Genomic DNA, 25,712 nt, shown 5'->3' with positions numbered 1-25,712 from the left:
AATAACAAGTTGCCCATCTACCCGAGTGAGCAAGTAAAAAACCAATGATTTCATAAAATGTGAACACACTAGGGAGTATTCCAGATTTAAGAAAGAACGAACGAACGAAAGAAAGGACAATTTTTTAAAGCAACTTAAATCAACTAAATCACATATTCAAAACAGCTTTAAAAACACTATAAAGCTATAAAACTGGCATTTTTAGAAATATCTCATTGTTTGTTTTTGTTTTGTTACTTACTTTTTTAGTTAGATTATGGAGCAATTCTGCCAACTTTAATTATTATGTTTTTTAATGTTTGAAATGATTCGGACCATAAAATTTCCTTGCTTTGAGCAGTCGCGCCCTCTGCTGGCGAATTAAACACGATCCTCATCGACTAATTATTTAGGCGCGCTGTGCAGCACGCAGACTTGCGCAAATCTTGAATCTTCTCCGGTCTTTGTGTTCATATCTGAGCTCTCAGCTCTTGTCTGAACTTGTCTGCAAACCACGAAGCTTTACCGTCTTCTAATCGTGTTTTTATGCTACGAGCAGATGTGCGCGTTCATGGCTTCAGGGTCACACCTTCTCCAGCCAGCTGTGCGTGAAGATGATGAAGACCTTCCCTGGCAGCATCCGGACTGTTAGAGGCGCTAACCCTGCATTTACCCTCTGGGCGACGACGTTCAGCGAGCAGGAGGAGGACAAGTAAAACTGAGCAAGGATGATTATTTGAGCATCCTTACAGTAATTGGGGGATTTGACAGCGTGTTTTTAATAAACGCAGGGCTCTCCACTGGGCATGCTCCATCTGTGCTGAGAGAAGAGCTGTGCTCGGTGAGAATAACTGGCCGTTTGGGCGTTTTTTCTTCTTTTTTCTTCTTCTTGGGGGAGGTTTGTCGCCCTCTCATCTTTGATTTTCTTTATCAGCAGTGCAGGGAACGGGGTGATCCTCCCATCAAAAAGAGCGATGGATGTGTTCTTCTCAGCGATGCATGAACGGCAGTGAAGTCTGTGAGCGAGGAAGCATCTCAGCGCTGAGACAAAGACCTGCTGCTTAGTGGCGGCGTGTCGTTAAATTCAGGAAGGGAGCGGGAGTGTGAAGGAGGTGAGTCTGTAGGCAGCAACAGAAGGACTGAGCAGCTCCATCAGGAGCTTTCCACCCAGCACCACTACCATCATCATCACCGCAGTCACCTTGCTGTGAAAGTCATAAACCTTCCTCAGGGCTGATCTATCAACTGTCGCATACTAGTGAGTTTAAAGAGCTGGATTTATTCTGTCGGCGTTTTCCCTCTCTTTATATATCTCTTTCGACATCTTGGATTTATCGATGATGTGACGTCCATTCTTAATGTGATGCCATTGGCTACATTGGGTTTTGGATTCGGTTTCTCTACCTTCCAGCGAGCTTGGCAGCCCTGAGCGTTTTTGATCCTCCAGCTGAATGAATGAATGAATGGATGCTTGCAGAAAATTCAGGGTTTAGAGGGGGATGCGTGTCAGACTGCCCCGATTTCTTTCACAGCTGCTGAGAAAAGGACTGGTTGCTTTGTGAGCTGCTTTCCTTATGTAATTGTTTCCGTCACCCTGATCACTCCTGTGCATGGTCTGCACTGTGCGCCTAGACTTACCTTTGCGATGAAGGGAACTTATTGGAGAAATGCCTAGGGGACGCGATGGGCCTGAGCGACGACAAGGATCGCATTGTGATAAACGTGGGAGGGATCAGACATCAGACATACCGCAGCACCCTGCGCACTCTACCTGGCACTCGCTTGTCCTGGCTGGCCGAGCCTGATGCGCCCAACCACTTTGACTATGATGCCAAGATCGAGGAATTTTTCTTCGACCGCCACCCTGGCGTTTTTGCACATATCCTTAATTACTACAGGACAGGTAAACTGCACTGCCCTGCCGATGTCTGCGGGCCGCTCTATGAGGAGGAACTGGCCTTCTGGGGGATTGATGAAACAGACGTGGAGCCATGCTGCTGGATGACCTATCGCCAGCACCGGGAGGCAGAAGAGGCCCTTGATAGTTTCAGCGGGGGGGGCCTGTTAGACCTGGGGAATGATGATCAGGAGCCAGACCAGGAGCATGCTGAGGATGATGTGGATGAAATGACGAGAAGGCTGGCTCAGGGAGACTCTCCTGATACCAGGAATGGGAGCCTGTGGAGTCGGTGGCAGAAACGGGTTTGGGCTCTGTTTGAGGACCCTTACTCCTCTAAATATGCAAGGGTGAGTCACTTTTAAAAATGTCCTTGTGTCATTGTTTTTCTTAAATTAAATTAAAGTATATATTATGTATGTTATGCAAAAATGCTAAAAATGTTCTGGTGTTGTTGTCATGATGCATTAAAAGTAATACACTTGTTAATTGGTCCTCTTCTGCTCCTTGATGGTGAAACAAAGGCGTTTGGTGGTGGGCTTTTGTAGAAAGGGCTTTTGATGACCTTGAAATTGCTCTTCTAAGGGTCCCCACAGCAGGTCGATGAGAGTGCATGTGGGAGAAAGAGGAGGAGAGGGGGGAAATGAACCAACTTCATGTAGAAGAACCATTTGCATGAAAATCATCACTTCTGTCCTCCTCTTATCTTGCTGGAGAAGATGAAGAAACTCATTTTGAATCTCACAGGTCTTTAGATAGATATTTCCACAACACGGGGATCCCAGGGCAGGCTGGCTTTTTTGGTTAAATAGGTCAGCTGCACATTAGGAAACCAGATCTTTGGCATCACCACATTTTCTTTCTGTGGCAGACCTCCAGACAAAATTAGGTTGCTGTTAGGGGTGACATTTTTAGTTTTTGTCATGGGCACTTTTCCATCAGGGTGTAATACTTGCCATTGGTGACAAGGACAACTTTACACTTTTTTTTTAAATATATTTGTAATTTTTTTTGGACCATGAGCCCCTAAAACAACTGCTGTGCTGCATGCTGCTTTAACAGCTGCTGTTGTAGCTGTAGTAATTAGTTATCAGGCACCAATCCAGACAGAGTAAACTGCATTGACTTGTTCTCACTCTTCCAGAAAGCATTATGGAATCAGTGCCACCCCCCACCCGTCACATACACACTTCCAAATTTGATTTTCTTCACACAGGAAAGATTCCCCCAGCAGAAGCTCAGCTGTGTCCTACATTTAACAACAAGCATGACAAAAGCAGAGCAGGGATCGACTCCACAAAGACAGGCAGAAAGATTAATTAGAAGTGAGCCTCAGAGTTAATTACTGACTCTATTCACAGTAGATACATCAGTGGAAAAACCCTTGCCACTGCACAGCACAGTAGACCCATGGTTTTCTGGCAACAGTGAGAATTAGCCAATAAGGAGCAAACAATCGTCACTTGTTGCCCTTCCTCCAGGCCACACTGTTCCTAACTGTCACACAGACACATAATTTAGGAGGCAGTCTGATGAGACACAGCGTTTGTTTAACAGTTCGAAGGGTGGGATGTTCAGAGGGTTGAGCGAGCCTGCTTGTTAGGAGGAATCAGGGGCAAAGCAGCTCAAATTATGAGGCTTTATCGCACTGGAGTTTGTATGGTAGTGGCAGCAGTGGTGACTTGCCTCAAATAAGGATTGTTTTCATAATTGTTTTTAATTTTCTGTGTCAAAGTAGAGAAAAAAAAATATGGTTAGTGCAACTCCCAAAAATTCAAATCACAATGACATTTAGATTACAGTCGCCTAAAACACAGCAAGCCAGCAGGTGTCGATTATGACTCCAACGTGTGCAGTTGGTTGAAGTCATTGTTTTGCAGCGTGGTGGTACTGTGCTCTATTACTGTCTAAGGAGTACTTGTTTCTTTTTTCGTGCAGCACATAGTGGAGAGGGGGTGGACAAAAACAACAACATTATGCAATTTGATAAAAACACCACCACTTATTAACGCCTTGAAACTTGGCAAAAAACTCCTCTTACATCATATCTGCAAAAGCTGAACGTTATTATCTCGACCACTGCGTGTTTATTAAAGTCGCCTCACTATTCGATTGCCTGCGAATGCTAAGTGCTCCACGTTCCTTTTGAATGCGTAAATGCTAAACATTTTACGCCAAATTTGTGTTACATAACAGCGTGTAGATCCACATTGTGAACTGGGATGTTGTCTCTCTGAACAAAGACGACAGCTCTGCTGACAGGAGTTGGTGCTTCTGCAGTCAACACAGCTTCCCTCTGGACCATCATGCTAAGATGGAAGGAAGGCAGGCATTCATAAGGAGCAGTGATTTCCTCAGCACGGGGCAATGAATTGCCACTGATGAGACATGATGATGAAGGCCTGTTTTCCATCTTCTTCTTATTATTATATTGTGCTGCATCGCCTGTCTTAGTGGCCCACTTTGAATGAGACCGACTGACAAGTACAGATCATTCCCCTCTCTCAGAGGACTTCATGCCCAGACCGGCCCTTTTCCAACTTAGTCATTCATTATTCCTCCCTGCTACTTAACAAGACTGTGCATTAGTTTGAAAGGTACAGCAGGGCCTCATTTAAGGAAGGTTTTATGCATGAGTCGATTGCTATTGATCCAACATTTGCAATTCATAGGATCATTAATCAGATATTTGCTCTTCCTGTGCACTTCTCTGTCCATCTTTTTTCCTCTGATTGAACTTAGATTACTGTTTACTGTTGTTGTTTTTCCCCCCTACAGTAAAGAGCATGAACAATAACACATGCTGTAAACCAGTAGTGCATGAGGACAGGGCTGGGATCAATACCCAGGGGACAGCACTGTATCTGTTACACCCATGTAGTATGGAAGAATAACAGAACCTAAATGTGAAGAAATTTGATCAGCTAATCAATACTAGGGGGTGAAGTACTTTTTTTTTCCCATTAAGGGAAATTATGGCTTCACATAAAAGTCTGTCCTCAGCTCAGTGAGCCTCTCAGCTCACCGTCATTCCCAAGAGCTTGATGATGTGGACAGTATGACCTTGTGTAAGGGAAGACCTGCTGTGGTGATGGAGCTAAAGGGAAGAACCCCAGCTAAATTTAGTCCAGTGGGTTGACACTAGTGTCCTGTCTGCTGCTACTGCTGCTACAGGCGCTTAATAATTATATATGTACCATACCCTTGAAAATGCCACAACCTTGATATACAGCAGATGGATGAGAAGGAAGAACAGCAAGCTTGCATTAATTGTCCCTGTTGCAGCGGCGCTTCAGATTCAAGACACACATCAGAGAGGAGTGCAGCTGGGGTGTTATTGCCACTGTCAAACTAGATGCCACTGTCTGCGATAGAAGATTAAATTGCATTGTGTCTTACTAAGAATGGCTGCTAGGCCGTCAAGCTTGATTACACTGCATGTATTAGTGTGCTCATTCTCCTTTCTGTCCTTCTCCTCTTCCTTCTTTCCTTTCTTTTTCTGCCCCCTAAATATTTCCTGCTCAGTGGGTGGCTCTGGCTTCGCTGTTCTTTATTCTGGTGTCCATCACCACCTTCTGTTTGGAGACCCACGAAGCCTTCAATCCCATCATCAACCGCACAGAATGGGACGTGGTGGACAATGAGACAGTGATGAACACCTACCAGGAGACTGAGACCGCCATCTATCTCACCTACATCGAAGGTGTCTGTGTGGTGTGGTTCACGTTTGAATTTCTAATGCGAATAACTTTCTGCCCAAACAAATTTGACTTCATTCGAAATGCGCTGAACATCATCGACTTTGTGGCCATCCTTCCCTTCTACCTGGAGGTGGGCCTAAGCGGCCTCTCCTCCAAAGCAGCTAAGGATGTGCTGGGTTTCCTGAGAGTGGTCCGCTTTGTGCGGATCCTGCGTATCTTCAAGCTGACCCGTCACTTTGTTGGGCTGAGGGTGCTGGGCCACACGCTGAGAGCCAGCACCAATGAGTTCCTGCTCCTCATCATCTTTCTCGCTCTCGGTGTCCTCATCTTCGCCACTATGATCTACTACGCTGAACGGATTGGAGCTAATCCCAACGACCCAAGAGCCAGCGAGCACACGCACTTCAAGAACATCCCGATTGGATTCTGGTGGGCTGTAGTGACCATGACGACCCTCGGCTATGGAGACATGTACCCTCAGACGACCTCCGGTATGCTGGTTGGAGCTCTGTGCGCCTTGGCAGGTGTGCTGACCATCGCCATGCCCGTCCCCGTGATTGTCAACAACTTTGGAATGTATTACTCGCTGGCGATGGCAAAACAGAAACTACCAAAGAAAAAAAACAGGCATATCCCTCGGGCACCCCAACCAGGCTCTCCTAACTTCTGCAAAACAAGCATCAGCTCCCAGCATCAGAGCCCCATTGCCAATGACGATGTTTTCGAGATAAAGTTTCAAGGTAAGAAACAAGCGTGACATACTTTCTGATAAATGAGTTGTCTCATTTCTATTCATCCTATTTCTATTGTGCTGTTTCACTGTTCGTCTGTTCCCACACTTCAATCAGCTTATGATTCAGGCACGAGATTAAACAAAACGAGTTCTCCGCTCATAACAAATCAATAAAATATGTAATGAAAAGCATATTTGACTGGATAGGCGAATAGAGAGATTCAGCAGACTGTGAGTAATCTTGCTATTGATTTTGCACTCCTTAATGCAGTGATTCACTCCTCCTCTCTCTTAAAACTAACCGGATGCATGTATTTGTAAGATTAAGAAAAGTGTAAGTAGTTTGATGTCCCCCACCCCACCCTTGGTGTCGTTACAGCGAAGATATGTTGACCTTTGATTCAGTTTGCGCTCATAAATCTCCAAGCTTCAATAACAAAGCTTCAAACAGAGCTTCCGCAAAGGAGTGGAAGGTAAACAGCAGTTATGCAGACAGCATTATTGAACGAGTTTATCCCAGTGTGAATTAAGGTAGCAGAACATAAAAACAAACTACATATTCAAATATGTAGTGCTTGAATTAAATAAACAGCCTGTACAGAAAAATCTGATTGTTTGTTTGTTCGTTTTAATTTTTGGTTTCTTTTAAGATTCTAAACTGAACGGTGAGGCAGCTAACGCAGCTCTGGCCAATGAAGATTGCCCTCATATAGACCAGGCCATATCTCCGGAGGAAATCTTCAGCCCCAGCGAGAGAGAGCGACCCTGCTTCCTGGTCACCACTACTACTGAACGCCCCAACCACACAGGGGGCAGAGTGAGGAGGGGTACGTACAGTAACAGCCAATCACAGGCCCCCCTGAGACACTGACACCCTGTAGACCATATAGGCAGGACAAGCCCCCTTTTTTGCCTCTTTGCTGAGAGTTACACCTCAGTTTTTACACAGGCTCTCTCTCTCACACACACACATACACACACACACTCACAGAGACACAGGCACAGTTACACACACACATGCACACAACAACAAACCTCTTTATTACAGCTATCATACACGTTCACAGCAGCTGCTTCTCCTCAGTCATCCTGCTGGGATTTGTATATATTCCGATTCACTAAAACATGTTAAGATCAAGCACAATCACCACAAATGTCCAGAGTAATTGTCCACATCTACATACTATATTTTTTGATACGTGCATAATGTAATACCCCTATTTATTTACAAGTAAGAAAACTATTTTCGAGATTTATATGATCTAGAATGTGTTGTCTTATCTGCCTAAGAAAGTATTTACGTGTTACGCGTGTACCATGTATGTATATGTGTTTTAATGATAAATACCATGCGGAATCCTGACTTTTGAGAACATTGCTCTTGATCATAACGGTGCATGAAGTGTCTTGCTGATGGGTGCTATCAGTATGGTGAAGGAGCACAACACAGATGGATGACAGCTAATATCAGATGTTATTATTAAGAAGACAAGACAAAATTGAAATTTACAGATTTCTATACTTTAATAATGGGGATCGCCCCTTTGTTTTTGTTTTGCTTTTAAATTTTCTATTAATGATAAATCAAAACATTCCTCTAAGAACGTCCTGTAAGTCTCCAGCTGTGTGCAGAAAACGGCATACAGTGTGATATTCTACCTGTAGCTGACGAAACATTCCCTGCCTGAGGTGCCTAGCTTTCTTGACTTTTTAAGTGTTATACTCCAAACCATTCCAGTACCACCCGGTGCATGCTGTTGTACTCCTAATGCACTCAATGCATGGAGAATAATAATGTGTCTCACGTCTGTGTTGACCTGTTTCTTTGGAGTCAAAAACAAGAAAGCAACAGGTGTAGTATAACCAGTGAGGAACACCAAAACACTTTGTCGTGGATTCAGTGCTGCAGTGTACTCAGAACGTTCTCTGTTTTTCAACTGAAGGTTATGAAAAGCCTTGGAGCCTTAACAGCATGTCTGGCATGAGCGGGGATGCCTCTGGAGTGTCCTCAGTGTCCGCCCTGCCCTGCAGCCCACCCTGTCTAATGCAGCACTCACATTCTCCCATCCCATCCATTATGTAGCATGGTTGAGTAGCAGATACAATGCCATTGGAAGGCCAGTCCACACTTCTTATATTTCCTGTCAGATTTTGCTTTCACACTTGCCTTCACACCTGCTTTTGTTTCTTTTTCTTTTAAAATTATTATTATTTTATGTTTATTTTTCTGGAAAATTGTATCTTAACTGTGCTTATACTTAAGCTTCCCAAGTGTTCTCCTTGGGTGTGTCATCATATCATAGACTAGAAAACATTGGCACATGCCACTCTGCATGGGTCACCTCAGTTGCAGACAAAGCACCGTTCTACTTCTTATCACAGGCTAACCACACTCTTTTCCTTGTGTTTACATCATTGCCTGTTGCTCTGTTGCTTTTGATCTCTCATTCTCTTCTGCCAATAACTTATCTCATTTGCTTTTTTGGTTTTGGTTTTTTGTTTTTCAACAACTTTTTTTGTGAAATAAATTTTCATAAGATGTAACCCCTGCCAATAATATGCTGGACATTAATTATACAAGGCTTTTAAAACATATCCAAAAGCTGTTAAGGGAACTTCTCTTAAGTGCTTTGTACGTTGCAAAGTAGAGACGTCATTCTGAAAGTGCAGTCCAGATAATGTTACCCGAGTGGCCATTAGAAAAGAAAAAATGAACATACAGTTCATGATGTCCGATGCAATATGGAGATGATGACAATTCCTATGATGCCAGTGATGAATACATCTAATGTCAACAGAACTAAAACTGTTCATTTGCATGAACTGCATGAGAAATTATGTTCAACAAGAAGCTAACTGTATTGCAATTACCTGTAAGGAGAAAAAAAAAAGGTTTTCTTTCAAAAGCTTCATAAGCTTTGTCATTTTTATGCATTTTGAAACAGCTTTACAAGAGACTCAGTCATAGCAGAGGTTTTTATGTAGCCACCATTCTTTGCCTTTCCCCAAATTCATATATTTATTTTCTTGTATTTATTTGACTGGGGCCTCCAACAGAAAAAAAAAAAATAGCGTGATTTAACTTGAACAATCTGTCATAAAGCCAACTAATGCTGTTATGAGCATAAATAGTTTTTATACAAATATATTTACTGGTAGTCACAAGTTTTTAAAGGGTATCAGTAGACTGCCACCACGTCTATACCGCTGTGCTGCTAAATTAAGGCAGGACTCATGAATTACGAAACAACGGTGCCTTCATACTTGGAGAGGCAAAGTAAAAACGAGTAATAAATTGACATGATATTAACATAAGTGCTCCCAGTGTAGCATCATTACACTTTATTCCATGCTCATAACAGTGTAACAAAAGCTTTATTTATAACCTTGTAGGTGAACCTTGTACCTTTTGCAAAACCCTCGTTCCCTTAATCACAGTTTTAAAAAAAATAGCCCTCTTGGATATTGTTGTTACACCACTGAACACATACTAGGACTGAACCTTTAGTAGGGATACATAGCACCAAGCAAAAAAAAAAGAAAAAAAAGAAGCACTAAAAAAGAAAACCTTAAAAAATCACTTATTAGTCCCCACGTCTTTTGTATAATAAAGCACAAAATATAAGTAAAGGGGACAAGGCAACTCCACAGAGCAAAAATATATTGAGTTAGGATCAGTTGGAGATGTCACGATGACTCGTGCAGTATGTATGTCTATTGATTTAAAACATCAATACTGTTACGGTTACATGTATTGATACTGTCCCAATAATTATGCACAAATTTTTCAGGGCACTTTAACAAATTTCTTCTTCTTTTCTTTTCCTCTTTATTTTTTGTTTTGTTGACCAATCAGAAATGTTCATTTCTAGAAGAAGATAGGCAAATTATAGCAACTAGTTTCTGTTTTTATTCTGAATGAGCAGAGTTTTACATTTTTTGAGTCATGTCTCTTGTGGTATTTAAGTGATGTTATATATTTAAAAAACAAAACAACAACAACAACAACTTGTTAAGATTTGATGTGAAGAGATGCAGGTGAATTATATGCTCATGCAATTCAAGTGGAGGGGTGGGAAGGAAAAAAAAAGTACAGTGAGACATAGCATGGGCTGTGGGTTTACTTGGGGAAAGGTAAATGCATGTATTTTACATTTATGCAAAAGAAAAGTATTCAAATAAAAATATGTAAATATAAGTCCTTGCATGAAATAAATTTTATACACAATGAGTGTTTAGACTCCGTTTTTATTCAACAGCACATGCATCTACATACATCTTTCCTTTCCTACTAGCGTCCGGCTAGTGTTACCAACTGCTGTTTGACCCTGTCCAGGTCAAAGAGAGCTTTAAAAAAAAAGAGAAGAAAAAAAAGAGGTGACTGTGAGAGCATGACGCAAAGTATAAAAAAACGCATGACAATGACTGAACTACTGTACATAAACCTGTCAAACGCAGCATGATTGGGCATGTTTATTAACCGACTCAGAGTCTAACCTCTGCACACAGACAGTACATTGGTGTCTGACGCCTTCCGCTAAGCATGGGGAACAAAAACCCAAAACATGGTAAACCCATGTTTACCATGAAGAACTAACGGAGCACATTTTCTTTACTCTCCAAGCCAGTGTCATTTCACCTCTCCCTGCACCTGCAGAGGTAGCCATCATCGCCATCATTTCCACCATTATACATAATTTGTGTAATAATTTATTTTTGTTATTGTTGTTTTTTTATATGTTTATAGAAACCCAACGACAGCACCGGAGCAGACAACCAACAGAGTCAGTTTGTGTTATGAACCATGGTGTACCAACCACTATGTGTATGACCCATAACGGCCCATCACCCACCTGATAGTGCTGTAGCATTGTTGTGTGTATTAGTATTTTTAAATGGGTGTGACAGTGACAACCTGTACATCACAAAACTCAGCATAGATGTAGCACAGAGGACGTTTTGTTGTCAAGCCTTATGTAGCTCAGTATCTGTGACTGGTTAATGTGCTGTAATTTGTGTGCCTATTTTTGGTGTGTGCCAGTGCTGTAAATATGCTTTTTGTGTGCTGAAGTTGTGTGTACCAATGTTTTTTGAGTGATCATCAAATATTTGTGTGCTTCTTCTGTCCAAAAGTGAACAAAAAGAAATGTTGCTCCGATTTTAAACCGCAAACCCCCTTCAGCAAAAACCTGTCACGCGTCACGTCAGCCAGACTAAACCGTTGAAAACAAGTCATTAACTTTGCACTGTCATCGTCACACCTTTGTAGACTTTTGCACTGTTTTGCACCAGTGAACCTTTAACATTCCTTCGATATGTTTTCATGCATCAAAGATAATGTCCACAACAATATAGTAATAATAATGTCATGCTTTAAAAAAAAACTTTAAAAAAACTAAAAAACACACCACTCTTACCTTGTATTAAAGAGGCATTAAAATGGCAAGTTGTGCTGTTACAATAATAATAGTTTGTGATGCAAATCTTGGTTTTGCAGGGTAGGTAGGAACGAAATGACAGATTTTTATTTACTGAATGATGGTATGCAGTTGTACTTTGATTATCAAAGACGGCTCCTATATAACATGCATTCTCGTATCAAAGCACAGGCATTTAAATAATTGTTTAATTGACAATCACGTATAATTGGATTATACCTCTTCATCATTTTTTTTGGACACATCCAAATTGCTACATTGGTATGTAATACTAACTAATACCAAACCATTATCCTCATCATACTGGACAAGTGCCTCTGTTATGTAAATTCTTCTTACCATTCAGGATTACAGCTTAACCAACACGACGATGAAACAATATGCATTTTCTTTTAAATTAACCATCAGTCACCAGCACATTGAAAACAAGCATCAGCTCAGTACTTGAAAGCACGTGTACGCAGCATCGACCCCAGTGCTGATCAGCTTCTAAAGGCAAGCAACGAGCATAACCTAGTTAAAGATACAGAGTCCTGATCCACTGTTTGTGTAGACAAAGTTAGTGAGAAGGGACCAACTTTTTACCAAACAACTGCAAACACACTGCCAACCACTTGCTGAGATCTGAGTGCAGTCTGGTACAGCAGATCTGAATATGTCAATAGAGCTGGGGGGACTGTGTGCTGGTCAAGTTATAATACATGTAAGACAGAAAGCAAGAAAGAAAGCTATTATCATGAAACAGAATCAATTACACAACTTAGAGGCAACTAATTTGTGGCATTTGGTGCGATTTCAGAGTGTGTGTTTTGAACACCGTGCATTTTGTGGTTAGTTATCTCAATAAGGTGTTCAGTGGTCGTTCTGATTGGTTTGTTGTTTAGGGATTTTTGTGTCTTTTTTGACCAATACAGTTCAGACTTGTACAATAGTGATAAATAAAAAAGAACCACAGAAATTATCACTTTTCAGCGAGTGTCCATTTATTTTCCCATCCCGAACATAATCCTGGTAAAAGCACTTTAACATTTTTTAATGTTTCCACATTTAACTTATATGAACATTTAAAGTAAAAATTTTCATATAAAAGAAAGTCACGGAAAAGTCGGCATCAGCTTTTCTGAGTACCTTCACTGCCTTTCTCAAAGGCACTGCCTTAACAACTGCAGTTGGTATCCAGGTGCTGCACTGCGGAGGTCTACTCCTTATAAATATGTAGGTTGGGTCATGTCCAGTGGATGAGTTTCTTCCAAGATTAATGAAGTATGAAAGTGGTGCAAATCAGACAAACAGAAAATCAAAGAATATGACACAGATGGGCAAAGGCATAAATAATTGATAGACCAGTAGAAAAATGGAAAATAAAATGCTGTTGTGTGTATGTGCGAGTGGTACATCACATGACAGAGAATTTTTCACCATGGATTGCTGAGATTGACTGCCTCCTGACATTCAAGATCACAGCAATAAAACCCCTGACATGAGAAGATGGAGCTGTAACACTAGTCTAGCCCATCCCTCATATGACCTGTAACAGCTTCATTGAGGAAGGCAAACACGTCAGGTGGAGTTGCAGCTACAGGCGTGGCCATACCCTGCAAAGCCATTGACCCCATCGTGTCCATCATAGACAAATTATGGCCACATGAAACATAAATCACAGAACCATACAAGGATATTTATGACAAACTGCAGATTAAAGTGTGACTGCTTCAAGTAGCTCAGGTAGCCTTTTAACATGTGAAAGTTAGTGTTGAGTCAAGGGCACTTAAAATGATCGCACGTGGGTTTCACAGGGCACCGATAAACCACTAAAACACAAATGTGTTAACTCCCCAAAGCATTCGCTTTTTATAGCCTCTGATTGTCATGCAGAATAAATGTCCCTGCTCCAGCGTTACTCGAGTGGTGCAGAATTTTTTTCTGTGCCGGTCGTTGCAGCGCAAACTGCCATGGAGTGTCCAGCTCCGCAGCCAATGAGAACAGGTCTTAGACCAGGAACGAGCTGTGGATGAAAGACGTTGGCCTGCGAGCCGTCTCCGCACATTCCATGTTCATTCCAGCCCCACGAGAAGAGACTTCCCCCTGAAAGGGAGAAGGATCATGGGTCAGTGTAACTGACAGGAGAAAGAATGAGGGAGCTGTAGTACAGTGTGTACAATGTAGGCTAAAATCAGCATCCTGGATTACAAAAAAACAGGGTGCAAAAGAAAACACACACAGCTCCTGTTCCCCACCCTGACACTTGGTCAATATCAAAGCCTCGCTGCTCTTCACAGCTGGAGAGCCTATCGGTGGGTGTGGTCAGGTCTGCATCACCGAGGAGACACGTGCCATGGCAACACAGTTACCTAACAGGCTCCATTGCCATGACAACAGAAGCGAGCTTGCTTTCTCAAGGGTAACACATCTTCAAGCTCTCCCCGTACTGCAGTCGTGTGCCTTTCGTGTCATCTTTTCATTTGTTTCATCGCGAGGTTGTCTTTGTCTTTGTCTGCGTTTTCAGCTCGTCCCCGAAAAGCCGCAGCGCTTGCCAGAAAGACGCATATGTTTTCACCAGTTCACAGACCTCGATGCCATGCCAAGCAGCTCATGCCAATGTGACAGTTTGCCAGAAACCGCTTATGCGTTACAAACATGCATGTAGTGCCCGTCTTAAAGACAGTGCATGTATTTACGACTGGACTGACACCTTTTCTTTGATTTAGTGTTCAGAAAGTATTATTGGACTAAATGTGTTGAAACATTTGGTTCATTGGGAAGAAAATATATCTTTATTTTCGTGCTGTGCTTAATTCATGGGCTCACTGACTGGAGTATAGCACATCAGTGTTTCCATGGCAACAAAGTGTCTGCATAATATTCTGCACGACAAAAGGATAATAAAAAAAAATAAGGAATCTCAAACCAAAAGGCCATTTGTGCATGCAAACAAATGCTGTTATTTGTTTTTGAAATTTGTCAATTTAAAATTTCACACCCAAATAACAACGCCACAGTGACACAGTCTGCGGAGGTTGCCTTTTTTTTAGTGTGACTTGCATCATTCTACAGATACAGCTCTAATTTAAGGTGTTCGTGCTTCTACAATCCCATTAAGTGGAAAAATGTTCACATGAACCAAAAATCTTTCCTCAGATTGGATGAGCTGTGGCCACAGAGTCTTTGACCCATCTCCCTACCTCTGACCACCGCTGATGATTTTCACACACGAGGAGAACTTGCTCAGGTTCTAATGAGCAAAGGATGAGCAGGCAACAGATATCATAAGCAGCATGCAATGCTCTCCGTTCCTTTCCGCCTGACCTACTTCAGCACCCGAAATAGCAGCACTCAGGTCTGCGCTTCCAATCCTGTTTTGCTATTTCATTGCTCCTGCCACCACACGTCAGACAGGAGGAGGAAGAGAGGTGAGCGTGGCAGAAGATTGAGATGCTGGAGGTTCAGATGAGACCTCTATTTGCTAGTTCTGCCTTCACGGCCCATAACTCAACTTTTTCAAAGTGCTTCTTGCGAACTATGGATGATGGACAATTTCCACATATTCAAATTAGAATCGCACATTCATTATCGCTATCAATTAGTGAGATTAACACCAGTGAATGGCATGGATGCTTGCAGAAACACCACCGATGTTCACAGTTTCCTCTCTTATGGAAGCATGCGCCTGTATTTCAGTGATAATCTGTGATATTTATATTCGTGCTCATGTAAAAAAAACTGGGTCAGTGTTCAAAAATTAATGTGATAGATTTTACTTCCAAAAACCCTTTTACATGCCTAGCTGGTTACTATAGAAAAGCAGGAGACTTTTGGCAGGCCTGGCAAGAATAAAAGCACATTTAATCTAATGAGCGATCGCAAACAAGCAGTCAGACATGTCTATCTTTGTTCAGTTCTCTTTGAGGGATGCATGTGAGTGTGCGGAGTCTGTTCAGCGGTTAAGCAGACAAAGGGAGATCGTTCTACAAACATATGACTGGAAAAACTTGCCTGTAAATGGGCATCTGGTTAATTCATCCCCTTTACAGGCCTGTTCGGGTAATTGCTTCTGTCAATGATATCCATCTATCCACACTGTAATTACATCCTCATGCAATAGCCACTGAGCAATGAGCTGACCTCAGAAATGCTCTGCAGCTTTACAAGGATTAATTGTTAACACTGTAATGCATTAGACAGCTCCCTTACTAACTTTTTAGTAGGGGTGAGGGCAGCTTGAAATAGTTTAGCCTCACCGATGTGTCTTCTACATTACTTCATGCAAACACAGCCAGAGTCACCTCAGGCCATTGAGGATGTCTCTCATTTCAGCCATGAGAATTTAAAGAACCCAGTAAGTTCAAACTTTGCTTTTAATTTTTCATAAAAGGCTTTTGTTTCCTATGGAAATGTTGAGTGCACTTGTGCATTATGTGAATAATAAGTTAGGAGAAAAGTGAAGAAACTGCAAGGACATTTTTGAGAGAACACACTCACCTACAGTAGCAAGGTTATGTTCTGATCCACAGCAAATCTGTGGAGAAAATAACTTTTAAATACATGTTGAAAAGCAAATGTGCAATTTTAAGACTCTAATATTCAATGACATATGATACTGACAATTGAATTAATCGCATTCTCCCTTACAAATTAAATAAAATGACAAGATAAAGCCACTTAGATTTAATTTTAAAATTTGATAATTTAATAATGATTTTTTTTCACATCTTTACATACGTTTGGTACTCCAGCATACGATTCCCTTTAGCGCATAATATAAATTGAAACTATAGCAGAGACCCAACTGATTCATAACTCTTAAAAGCCACTGCTGGGCTTGCTGGAGGAGTTAATGCAGCCATTTGAGGATGCTTATACAGTCTTGCCCTTTGCTGACCGAAACCTTTTAGATTTTAATGGCCTTTTCTCCTGCTTCCCCCTTCACAAGTATGACAAGAATTGAGTGGACATGCTTAAATGCTAATTGAATCCTGCATATGAGACACAGTCCACTGCATGGCTATTAAATGCAATTAAAGTACTGTCTTGAGCCACCCCTCATTTCTTTATATTTTGTTTCCAAAGAGCCAGACTTTCTTGCAATCTGTCTTGCAAGCAGTCTTGAGCAATAGTTCTCCAGGTTTTTTGAAGGTCTTTCAAAGTTCAAATAACTGTTAATTTGCATGGAGGAGGTCAGGATAGAGGTACAACAGTGAGTGTTTGCAGCCATCTGTAAAAAAAAGAAAAGAAAAGTGGAGGTTGTGTCATGGCTTGGGTGTGCACATTAGCCAGTGGCTCTTGTCAAAATTGATGGAAAGTACTGTCAAATTTTGATTTGTCATGCAGAACTATCTGGAACGCATCTAATTAGCAACAGCTTTAGTTTTCACAATGACAACGATCCTGAAAACAATAAAAGCATAGATGGATAGAAAAACATGCAAGAGATGGGCATGTGATTAACTGAGCTCATGTACAGGGACACCATCGGTCATGGATTGGCCTCCCCTCTGCCCAGACCTCAACATTATTGAAGCAGTGTGGGAACAGAACAGAATGACAGTTAGTCTGAAGGTCCTTCAAAGGTCCTGGAGAACTGTTCCTGAAGACTACTTGCAGAAATTACAACAAAGCTTCCCTAAGAGAGTTCAGGCAGTGTTAAAGAATAAAGGCAGCCATAACAAATATCAAGCTTCGTTAGAAAGGTGCAAACGCAGTTTTTTCCTTATTCACTGTATTTACATGTATGTTTGCACTTTAACCAATAAATAAGTGTACAGAATTCCCATTTTTGTAGCAAAATATAGAATTTTGCATGTAGCACTTTATTTGACAAAGAAAACAAGTGATTAACTGAAACTGACCCACTGATCATGAACCACTGACGGGTTGAAATTTGTCCATCAGTAATGCTCACATGGCTCCCTCCTGGCACTAACAGCCATGTCACATTCAAAGTCACTTACATGACCTTTCTTTCACATTCAGATGTTCAGTTTGAACCTTAGCACATCGTCCTGACCACGTCTTCATACATCAGTTGGTGTCATGTGATTGGCTGTTGGTAGATGTACCTAAAAAGTGGCCAGTCAGTGTATATGTACAGTGCTTTAACAAAGTAGTGTGGCCTGAGTGATTCATATCCCACTCAGCCAATTCATCTTACTTCACGCTCAACACACAAGGTGACAAAGCTTTGACACCTTGTGTGTTGTTGCAATGATCTGTGCGCAGTGGAAAGATGAAAGGAGCGCTTGTCCTTGTTTGTCCCTGACATTTGCTTCATTGGCAATGACCATATTGTCACTATTTAGACTACAGGTTAGTTGCTACAATCCCATTCACATGTAATTGTCCTTACGGGAGTAGAGAAAACTGCCTTCACTGATAAACACAAGTCGTTTTTTTCCCCCCTGCTGAACTATAATGACAGTGCGAGTATGCTTTGTACATAAGAGATAATTATCCAAATCATTAAGAACCTTCTGTTCAGGGGAAACATGCTTCGCCTTATACTAAACAATCAACAGCTACTTTAACTGTAACTGTCTGCTGCCTCCTGCTGGACGTCTACTGGCATTTTCAACAAAGCACTATCCTCAAGACCAACAATCCAAACACAAGTCAAGAAAACATTTAATTGTTACTGATTGCAGCACAGCTATAGGTTCTGCCATCTGGCGAAGTGCTAAACACTCCTACCTGTGTTGCTCCACAAAGGTTTTCAACCTCTGCAGGGAGTCCAACCTCCTGGGTGCCACCTTGTGCCGCAGGGCCAGCTGGCTGCTGCTCTGTGTCCTCACTGGCTGATATTTGACGGCCCAGCTGTCCATAATTTCCCCTTCCCCATGTGAACACTCTCCCGCTCTCTGAAACAGATAATGGGATTGCTTTTTCAGTTTGGGCAACTGTCCTCTAAATCCTGTAAAAACTACTGAACATCACAGACCCGAGTACCTGTCTGAGCAACATTATGAGTCCAGCCGCTCCACACATTTATCACTTTTTCTCCATCCAGCAGAGATCGCTTCAGAAGAGTGGGAGAAGACAGGAAGGGCTCTGTGGTGGTCAGCTGACCATGCTTGTTGCTTCCCCACAGAAACAAATCGCCATCTCCTGCACACATGACAGCGACAGCATTACTCTTCATTCAGCACAAGCAGCAGCAAAAAAGCAGAACAGCAATTGAGATGCTCTGGTGAACTAATTACAGGACATCAGAGAGGGCAGACTTGATGTATGATAAAGAAGTGTGCTTATGTGTGTAAATTGTCCCTATGAATGAGCAGTGCAAAATACATAGCTTATTATTGCAGAACATATTGAAGCAACTCACTACCATCCTACCTGTAAGGCACACACAGTGTGCTGACCCTGCAGTTACCCGGTGTGATATTCTTTGATCCAGACCTGCAACAAGGTCATAAATATCTGTCACATCTACAAATCACCAATAATAGAATAAATTATTAATTATTTATGTTCAGTACAACTTACGTTACCTGGTACCAGACAGGGCACCTTAGAGTTAAAGTGAGATGGGACAGCATGTGGACTGAATGCTCTCTTAGCATAACTGAAAAGACCAGTTCCCCACTGATAAACACAGCCTGAGCCTGAAAGTCAAACAGAATTACAGGATTTATAGCTTCACATGAAAAACAGGAGCAGTCAGAGTGCATACCTCCACCAAGACTGAAAATTCCCTGCATGCACTAAGTCCTATGAGATGAAAGATATCTGGTTGCAGACTGGTTTATGGTATTTTCTTGAGAACATCAAGCCAAAGTTTAAATTTGATAAAAGGCTATTTCAGCTCCACAAACAGCCGAAACGTGGTTTGGCTGTTTGTGTGTGTATATATATATATATATATATATATTATAAATACAGCTAAGAAACATAAAGACAAAGAAACAAAAAGACAGGCAAAAAACCAATCATGTAACCACTTTGGCAGATGTTAAAAAAAACGAGGGCCGTTCACAATGCTACCTTACCAGTAACAGCAAGTGAGTGTCGGAGTCCTGCTGCTACACTAACTAGTGGCTCCTTCAGATTCTGTCAACAAACAGCACAATGACATCTGCCTTAATGAAAGTGATTAAGATGACAGGTAAGTAAAGATCATTTATACTAATGTAGATCACTCAAGATGTATTGAATGGATATTTTAAAAAAATAAATTAAAAACTTTACTTTATAAAAACTGCACCCCCAACGTGTTCTCACCTCAACAACCAGTAGAACTGCTGAGTGTGTCACAGTCTCTCCAACACCCAGTTGCCCAAATGCATTGGAACCACATGCTAATAGTTGCCCACCGTCTGAGAGTGTGCCATAACAAGAAAAGAAATATGCCTTTAACTAAGACACACTGAAAAATTACGCTTTTGGATGAGTGGAAAGTAGTTAAGGTGTCCTCCGTTATTCCCATTCTGTTAAATATGTAGGGGTTTTTTTTTTTGACAATATAGCAATGAATGTGAGTTAGTTTTTTTTCCACCCTTTTTCTAGAAACACATGTATCATAATGGTCTAAGGATAATATACAGTGGCTTGCAAAAGTATTCGGCCCCCTTGAACTTTCCCACATTTTGTCACATTACAGCCACAAACATGAATCAATTTTATTGGAATTCCACCTGAAAGACCAATACAAAGTGGTGTACACGTGAGAAGTGGAACGGAAATCATACATGATTCCAAACATTTCTTTTTACAAATAAATAACTGAAAAGTGGGATTTGCGTTATTATTCAGCCCCCTTTGGTCTGAGTGCAGTCAGTTACCCATAGACATTGCCTGATGAGTGCTAATGACTAAACAGAGTGCACCTGTGTGTAATCTAATGTCAGTACAAATACAGCTGCTCTGTGACGGCCTCAGAGGTTGTCTAAGAGAATATTGGGAGCAACAACACCATGAAGTCCAAAGAACACACCAGACAGGTCAGGGATAAAGTTATTGAGAAATTTAAAGCAGGCTTAGGCTACAAAAAGATTTCCCAAGCCTTGAACATCCCACGGAGCACTGTTCAAGCGATCATTCAGAAATGGAAGGAGTATGGCACAACTGTAAACCTACCAAGACAAGGTCGTCCACCTAAACTCACAGGCCGAACAAGAAGAGCGCTGATCAGAAATGCAGCCAAGAGGCCCATGGTGACTCTGGACGAGCTGCAGAGATCTACAGCTCAGGTGGGGGAATCTGTCCATAGGACAACTATTAGTCGTGCACTGCACAAAGTTGGCCTTTATGGAAGAGTGGCAAGAAGAAAGCCATTGTTAACAGAAAACCATAAGAAGTCCCGTTTGCAGTTTGCCACAAGCCATGTGGGGGACACAGCGAACATGTGGAAGAAGGTGCTCTGGTCAGATGAGACCAAAATGCAAAACGCTATGTGTGGCGGAAAACTAACACTGCACATCACTCTGAACGCCATCCCCACTGTCAAATATGGTGGTGGCAGCATCATGCTCTGGGGGTGCTTATCTTCAGCAGGGACAGGGAAGCTGGTCATAGTTGATGGGAAGATGGATGAAGCCAAATACAGGGTAATCTTGGAAGAAAACCTCTTGGAGTCTGCAAAAGACTTGAGACTGAGGCGAAGGTTCACCTTCCAGCAGGACAACTACCCTAAACAAAGCCAGGGCAACAATGGCATGGTTTAAAACAAAACATATCCATGTGTTAGAATGGCCCAGTCAAAGTCCAGATCTAAAACCAATCGAGAATCTGTGGCAAGATCTGAAAACTGCTGTCCATCTAATCTGACTGAGCTGGAGCTGTTTTTCAAAGAAGAATGGGCAAAGATTTCAGTCTGTAGATGTGCAAAGCTGGTAGAGACATACCCTAAAAGACTGGCAGCTGTTATTACAGCAAAAGGTGGTTCTACAAAGTATGGACTGAATAATTACACACACCCCACTTTGCAGTTATTTATTTGTAAAAAAACTGCAAAGTGGGGTGTGTCCTTTGGACTTCATGGTGTTGTTGCTCCCAATATTCTCTTAGACAACCTCTGAGGCCGTCACAGAGCAGCTGTATTTGTACTGACATTAGATTACACACAGGTGCACTCTATTTAGTCATTAGCACTCATCAGGCAATGTCTATGGGCAACTAACAGCACTCAGACCAAACGGGGCTGAATAATAATGCACACCCCACTTTTCAGTTATTTGTAAAAAATGTTTGGAATCATGTATGATTTTTGTTCCACTTAAGTGTACACCACTTTGTATTGGTCTCACGTGGAATTCCAATAAAATTGATTCATGTTTGTGGCTGTAATGTGACAATATGTGGAGAAGTTCAAGGGGGCCGAATACTTTTGCAAGCCACTCTATCTGCACTTTCAGAAAAATTAGATCTAATATAATGAAATTTCTAATATAACACAGCTATATTATTTTGTTTTATATACAATTCATCTATTGTATTATTCAAATATAATAAAATGGTATATTAGAATAAAAACTAACATTGCCATAAAAGATCTATTATCCCTGCCCCAAAGAAACACCTGTGGTTTGGCTAGCAATATCACCCTTAAACCAAGTACAACTAGAAATGAGGATAAATTCCTGGTAGGAAACGGTGCTGACTGCTCACCAGTGAGAAGAAGGGTAAAATCCCAACCACAGGCGATGTCTGTGACTCTCTGATTCAGGATGGGGCAGTGCTGAAGAGTTGCGATGTCTCCACTGTGGCCAAGTCCCAGCTGGCCTCTGTTATTCTGTCCACACACAAACACCTGGCCACTCTCTGTCCAGCATGGAAACAATCAAAGATTTTACTTAGATGTGTTATTTTTGGGACAGTTACACCTGTACACTCACTCTAGACATTTACTTAAACAAACGAGACTGAACTGAGTGGAAGTTTGCTTCTACCGTTTGCTGTTAGATCATTCATAATTTTTGCATTAACAGATTATCAACATAAAAACAAACAATTAATTTCACTGGCCAGAAGGAGGCGCCACATGACTTATGAAGGTCTTGCTCACAATACCACAACAGACTACAAACATCATTCGCTGGTGGGCTGAAGTTTGTGTTTAATATAGGACGAAAGGATACGTACCGGTAATAACTACGGAGTGTCCCCCACCGCCGCTGACAGCCCGGACTGGCCTGTTTTGTAGGGCAGCAATGTTAGAGAGCCGGGGCAAAGCCTGGTCCTCTACATGTCCCTGGCTCAGTTGCCCGTAACTGTTGGCTCCCTGACAATAACAGCACAGCTTAATAAAAGTATATGACAGACCGAAAACTACTATCAGTGCTCAGGTGACCGTGAACCAGATGTTAACATCTGTTTTTTGTCGCCTCACCTGTAAAGACAGTAAGTTTGGACGCTAGTTAAGCTAACGTTAGCAAAAGTGCTACGTCTTCTGCGTTTCCAATTGAAGAGTCACTTTGTTCCTTGCATTTAAATAAAGGAATTACACAACCAGATATACGCGACTTTTACAGTGTACTGTTCAATATAACAAACTTACCCAAGAATGTAAACAAAACTCCAACCGTGCGTGTGTTTCCATGGAGTATCTGGGCTAAACACTCAAGTATGCTTTGCGACACTGTCGCGAAGGCGCTTAAAACGGATATATGAGTGGCAAAAGTTACAAACTAAGTTATGACTTTGTAGAAATGTAATATCTAACAATATCTAACATACAGATACATAATATCTGGTAAAATAATGGGTGGATTTTTTTATTCACCTCAACATAAACTCATCATCATATTCTGTGTTATGATTAACTTGTTTGTGTTCGACAAGGTTTGTGGTTTTGCCAAACCACGTTTCGGCTGTTTGTGGAGCTGAAATAGCTCCACACGTGACTTGCCTTACTATCACCCATTATCACTGATTGAGAGAGTAAACACACATAAGATAAGATAAGATAAGATAAGATAACCTTTATTAGTCCCACACGTGGGAAATTTGTTTTGTCACAGCAGGAAGTGGACAGTGCAAAAGTTGTGAGGCAAAAATTAGAATACAATAAGAATAAATACAGTACACAACTGTACAGAATAGAATAAAATAAAATACTATATACAGTAGAATAAAATAAAATAAATATACAATAAGATAAAAATAGAATACAAATACAAATACTATATACAACTGAGTAAAAATACAACGATGACAGAAAGGATTATTGCACTTAGTATTATTTCATATGTATGGATGTGTGTGCTTGATCAGTTAAAGTCTTTATTATGGAGTCTGACAGCAGTGGGGAGGAAAGACCTGCGAAATCTCTCCGTCCCACACCGTGGGTGCCGCAGTCTCCCACTGAAGGAGCTGCTCAGTGCTGTCACAGTCTGCTGCATGGGGTGGGAGATGTTGTCCATCAGGGATGACAGCTTAGCCGCCGTTCTCCTGTCACTCACCACCTCCACTGGGTCCAGAGGGCATCCTAGAACAGAGCTGGCCCTTCGGATCACCCTGTTCAGTCTCTTCCTGTCCCCAGCAGAGATGCTGCCGCCCCAGCAGACCACGCCATAAAAGATAGCAGAAGCCACAACAGAGTCATAGAATTTCTTCAGGAGTGGGCCCTCCACTCCAAACGACCTGAGTCTCCGCAGCAGGTACAGCCTGCTCTGCCCTTTCCTGTAGAGGGCGTCTGAGTTATGAGTCCAGTCCAGTCTATTGTTCAGATGAACACCAAGGTACCTGTAGCTGTCCACAGCCTCAATGTCCATACCTTGGATGTTCAGTGGTTGCAGTGGAGAATGCTTGTGCCTGCGGAAGTCTACCACCAGTTCCTTGGTTTTACTGGCGTTGATCTGTAAAGCCTGATGCACATAAGCCCTGATGCATTTATACAGCCGTATTTCACATATCACCACGACAGGTGGAACTAGTGGAAGTAGTTCCTAGGATCCCAATAATACAGTTACGCTCCAATGTGTTCTTGTTAATCATAAACTACAAATTTACCTCAAATCACTAAAATGTTGATATTTTAATATGAGAATCAATTCTAGATCATAAATGTCTGGTATCGGAGGAATCGATATTTCAGTATCGATTGTAACGCCACTGCAGAAGAGACTACAGCTTCACAAAAAAACAACTTCAATACTAAATGATCAAATTCTTCAGGTGACAAATTTAGAATAATCTGGGCAGCACTATTATGCTGCTGCCTAAGTTTTAATTTTATTCACCTTTAAATATAAGCTACCATTATGTGTGTCATTTCTTGAAACTATAGTTTTGATGTGTTAAATCAGACCAATTTCTTAAGCTGGGCAGTAAAGTAAGTTTTCTGCTCTGTCTGTCTGCTCTGTCCTTTGCTGCCTCTCCTCCTGTCATCTTCACTGTTCACACATATTTATTCTGTCTTCCTTCTAGTGACTTTAATTCCTCTTCTCCCCAGAGCATACCTCTATCTCTCCAGGCTGTCTTCCACCTGCTCTACTCTCACTACAAATCATACTGCTGTCTGCAAACATCATTGTCCACAGAGACTCCTGCCTGACCTCTGTCAGTCTGCCCACCAACCACTGAAAACAACAAGGGCTAGTCTCTGATGTTATCCCACCCCCACCACTGTCTTGCTGTCCTCATAGATGTCCTGCGCCACCCTCACATATTTCTCTGGTGCGGTTCCACTATTTGCACCCTGGCATGTGCTTTATCTCCACGTTTATCATCTGGACCTAGCACCTTTCCAGTCTTCATCCTCTTTCTCCTTAATAATCCTTTGTACTTCCAGATTCACTAACTCTCTTTCTCATTTTCTTCATTCATCAGATCCTCAAAGTATAAATAAATAATATAAATATAATATAATAATAACAACATAATAAAAATGAAATTGTATGACGCCATTTACGTGTCCACGAAATGCGTTTAAGAGTCATTATTGATTTTTCTGCTACCTATCTTGGAAAGTTCTGTTCCCAGTTGGACTTTTTCATTAGGTAATAAGCGTCCTGGCTCTCAAATCAAAGGCA

At 41.6% G+C, this 25,712-nt stretch overlaps 2 protein-coding genes across 4 annotated transcripts; one reads left to right on the top strand and one right to left on the bottom strand.

Annotated features, from left to right (window-relative positions):
- Positions 1 to 260: 260 nt before the first annotated feature.
- kcnc1b (potassium voltage-gated channel, Shaw-related subfamily, member 1b) lies at positions 261 to 12,712 on the top strand. Of its 3 annotated transcripts, none has more exons than XM_085282382.1 (5): positions 261 to 820; positions 917 to 2,226; positions 5,402 to 6,317; positions 6,961 to 7,137; positions 8,254 to 10,538. In XM_085282382.1, exons 2-5 carry the CDS (start codon positions 1,663 to 1,665, stop codon positions 8,391 to 8,393), a joined length of 1,797 nt encoding a protein of 598 aa, XP_085138508.1. In that variant the 5' UTR covers positions 261 to 820; positions 917 to 1,662; the 3' UTR covers positions 8,394 to 10,538. The 3 variants fall into 3 exon arrangements, with proteins under 3 accessions (XP_085138508.1, XP_085138510.1, XP_085138511.1); XM_085282384.1 differs by having other exon boundaries at positions 914 to 2,226; XM_085282385.1 differs by lacking the exon at positions 8,254 to 10,538 and adding an exon at positions 11,058 to 12,712 and having other exon boundaries at positions 263 to 2,226.
- On the bottom strand, positions 12,707 to 23,323 carry sergef (secretion regulating guanine nucleotide exchange factor). Its single transcript, XM_085282388.1, has 11 exons — positions 23,237 to 23,323; positions 22,822 to 22,960; positions 22,348 to 22,500; positions 19,963 to 20,057; positions 19,731 to 19,791; positions 19,233 to 19,346; positions 19,078 to 19,140; positions 18,688 to 18,846; positions 18,433 to 18,599; positions 16,228 to 16,264; positions 12,707 to 13,833 (listed from the first exon to the last, which is right to left on the bottom strand). Exons 1-11 carry the CDS (start codon positions 23,276 to 23,278, stop codon positions 13,646 to 13,648), a joined length of 1,218 nt encoding a protein of 405 aa, XP_085138514.1. The 5' UTR covers positions 23,279 to 23,323; the 3' UTR covers positions 12,707 to 13,645.
- Between the last annotated feature and the right edge of the window lie 2,389 nt (positions 23,324 to 25,712).

This window comes from Mchenga conophoros, linkage group LG7, assembly GCF_057382185.1.
Source record: "Mchenga conophoros isolate Kocher_MC1m ecotype Shallow Benthic linkage group LG7, M_conophoros_male_GT1.1, whole genome shotgun sequence".
NCBI classification, from domain to species: Eukaryota; Metazoa; Chordata; class Actinopteri; order Cichliformes; family Cichlidae; genus Mchenga; species Mchenga conophoros.
The sequence above is the reverse complement of the archived record's forward strand: the minus strand, read 5'-3'. Positions and strand labels throughout refer to the sequence as shown.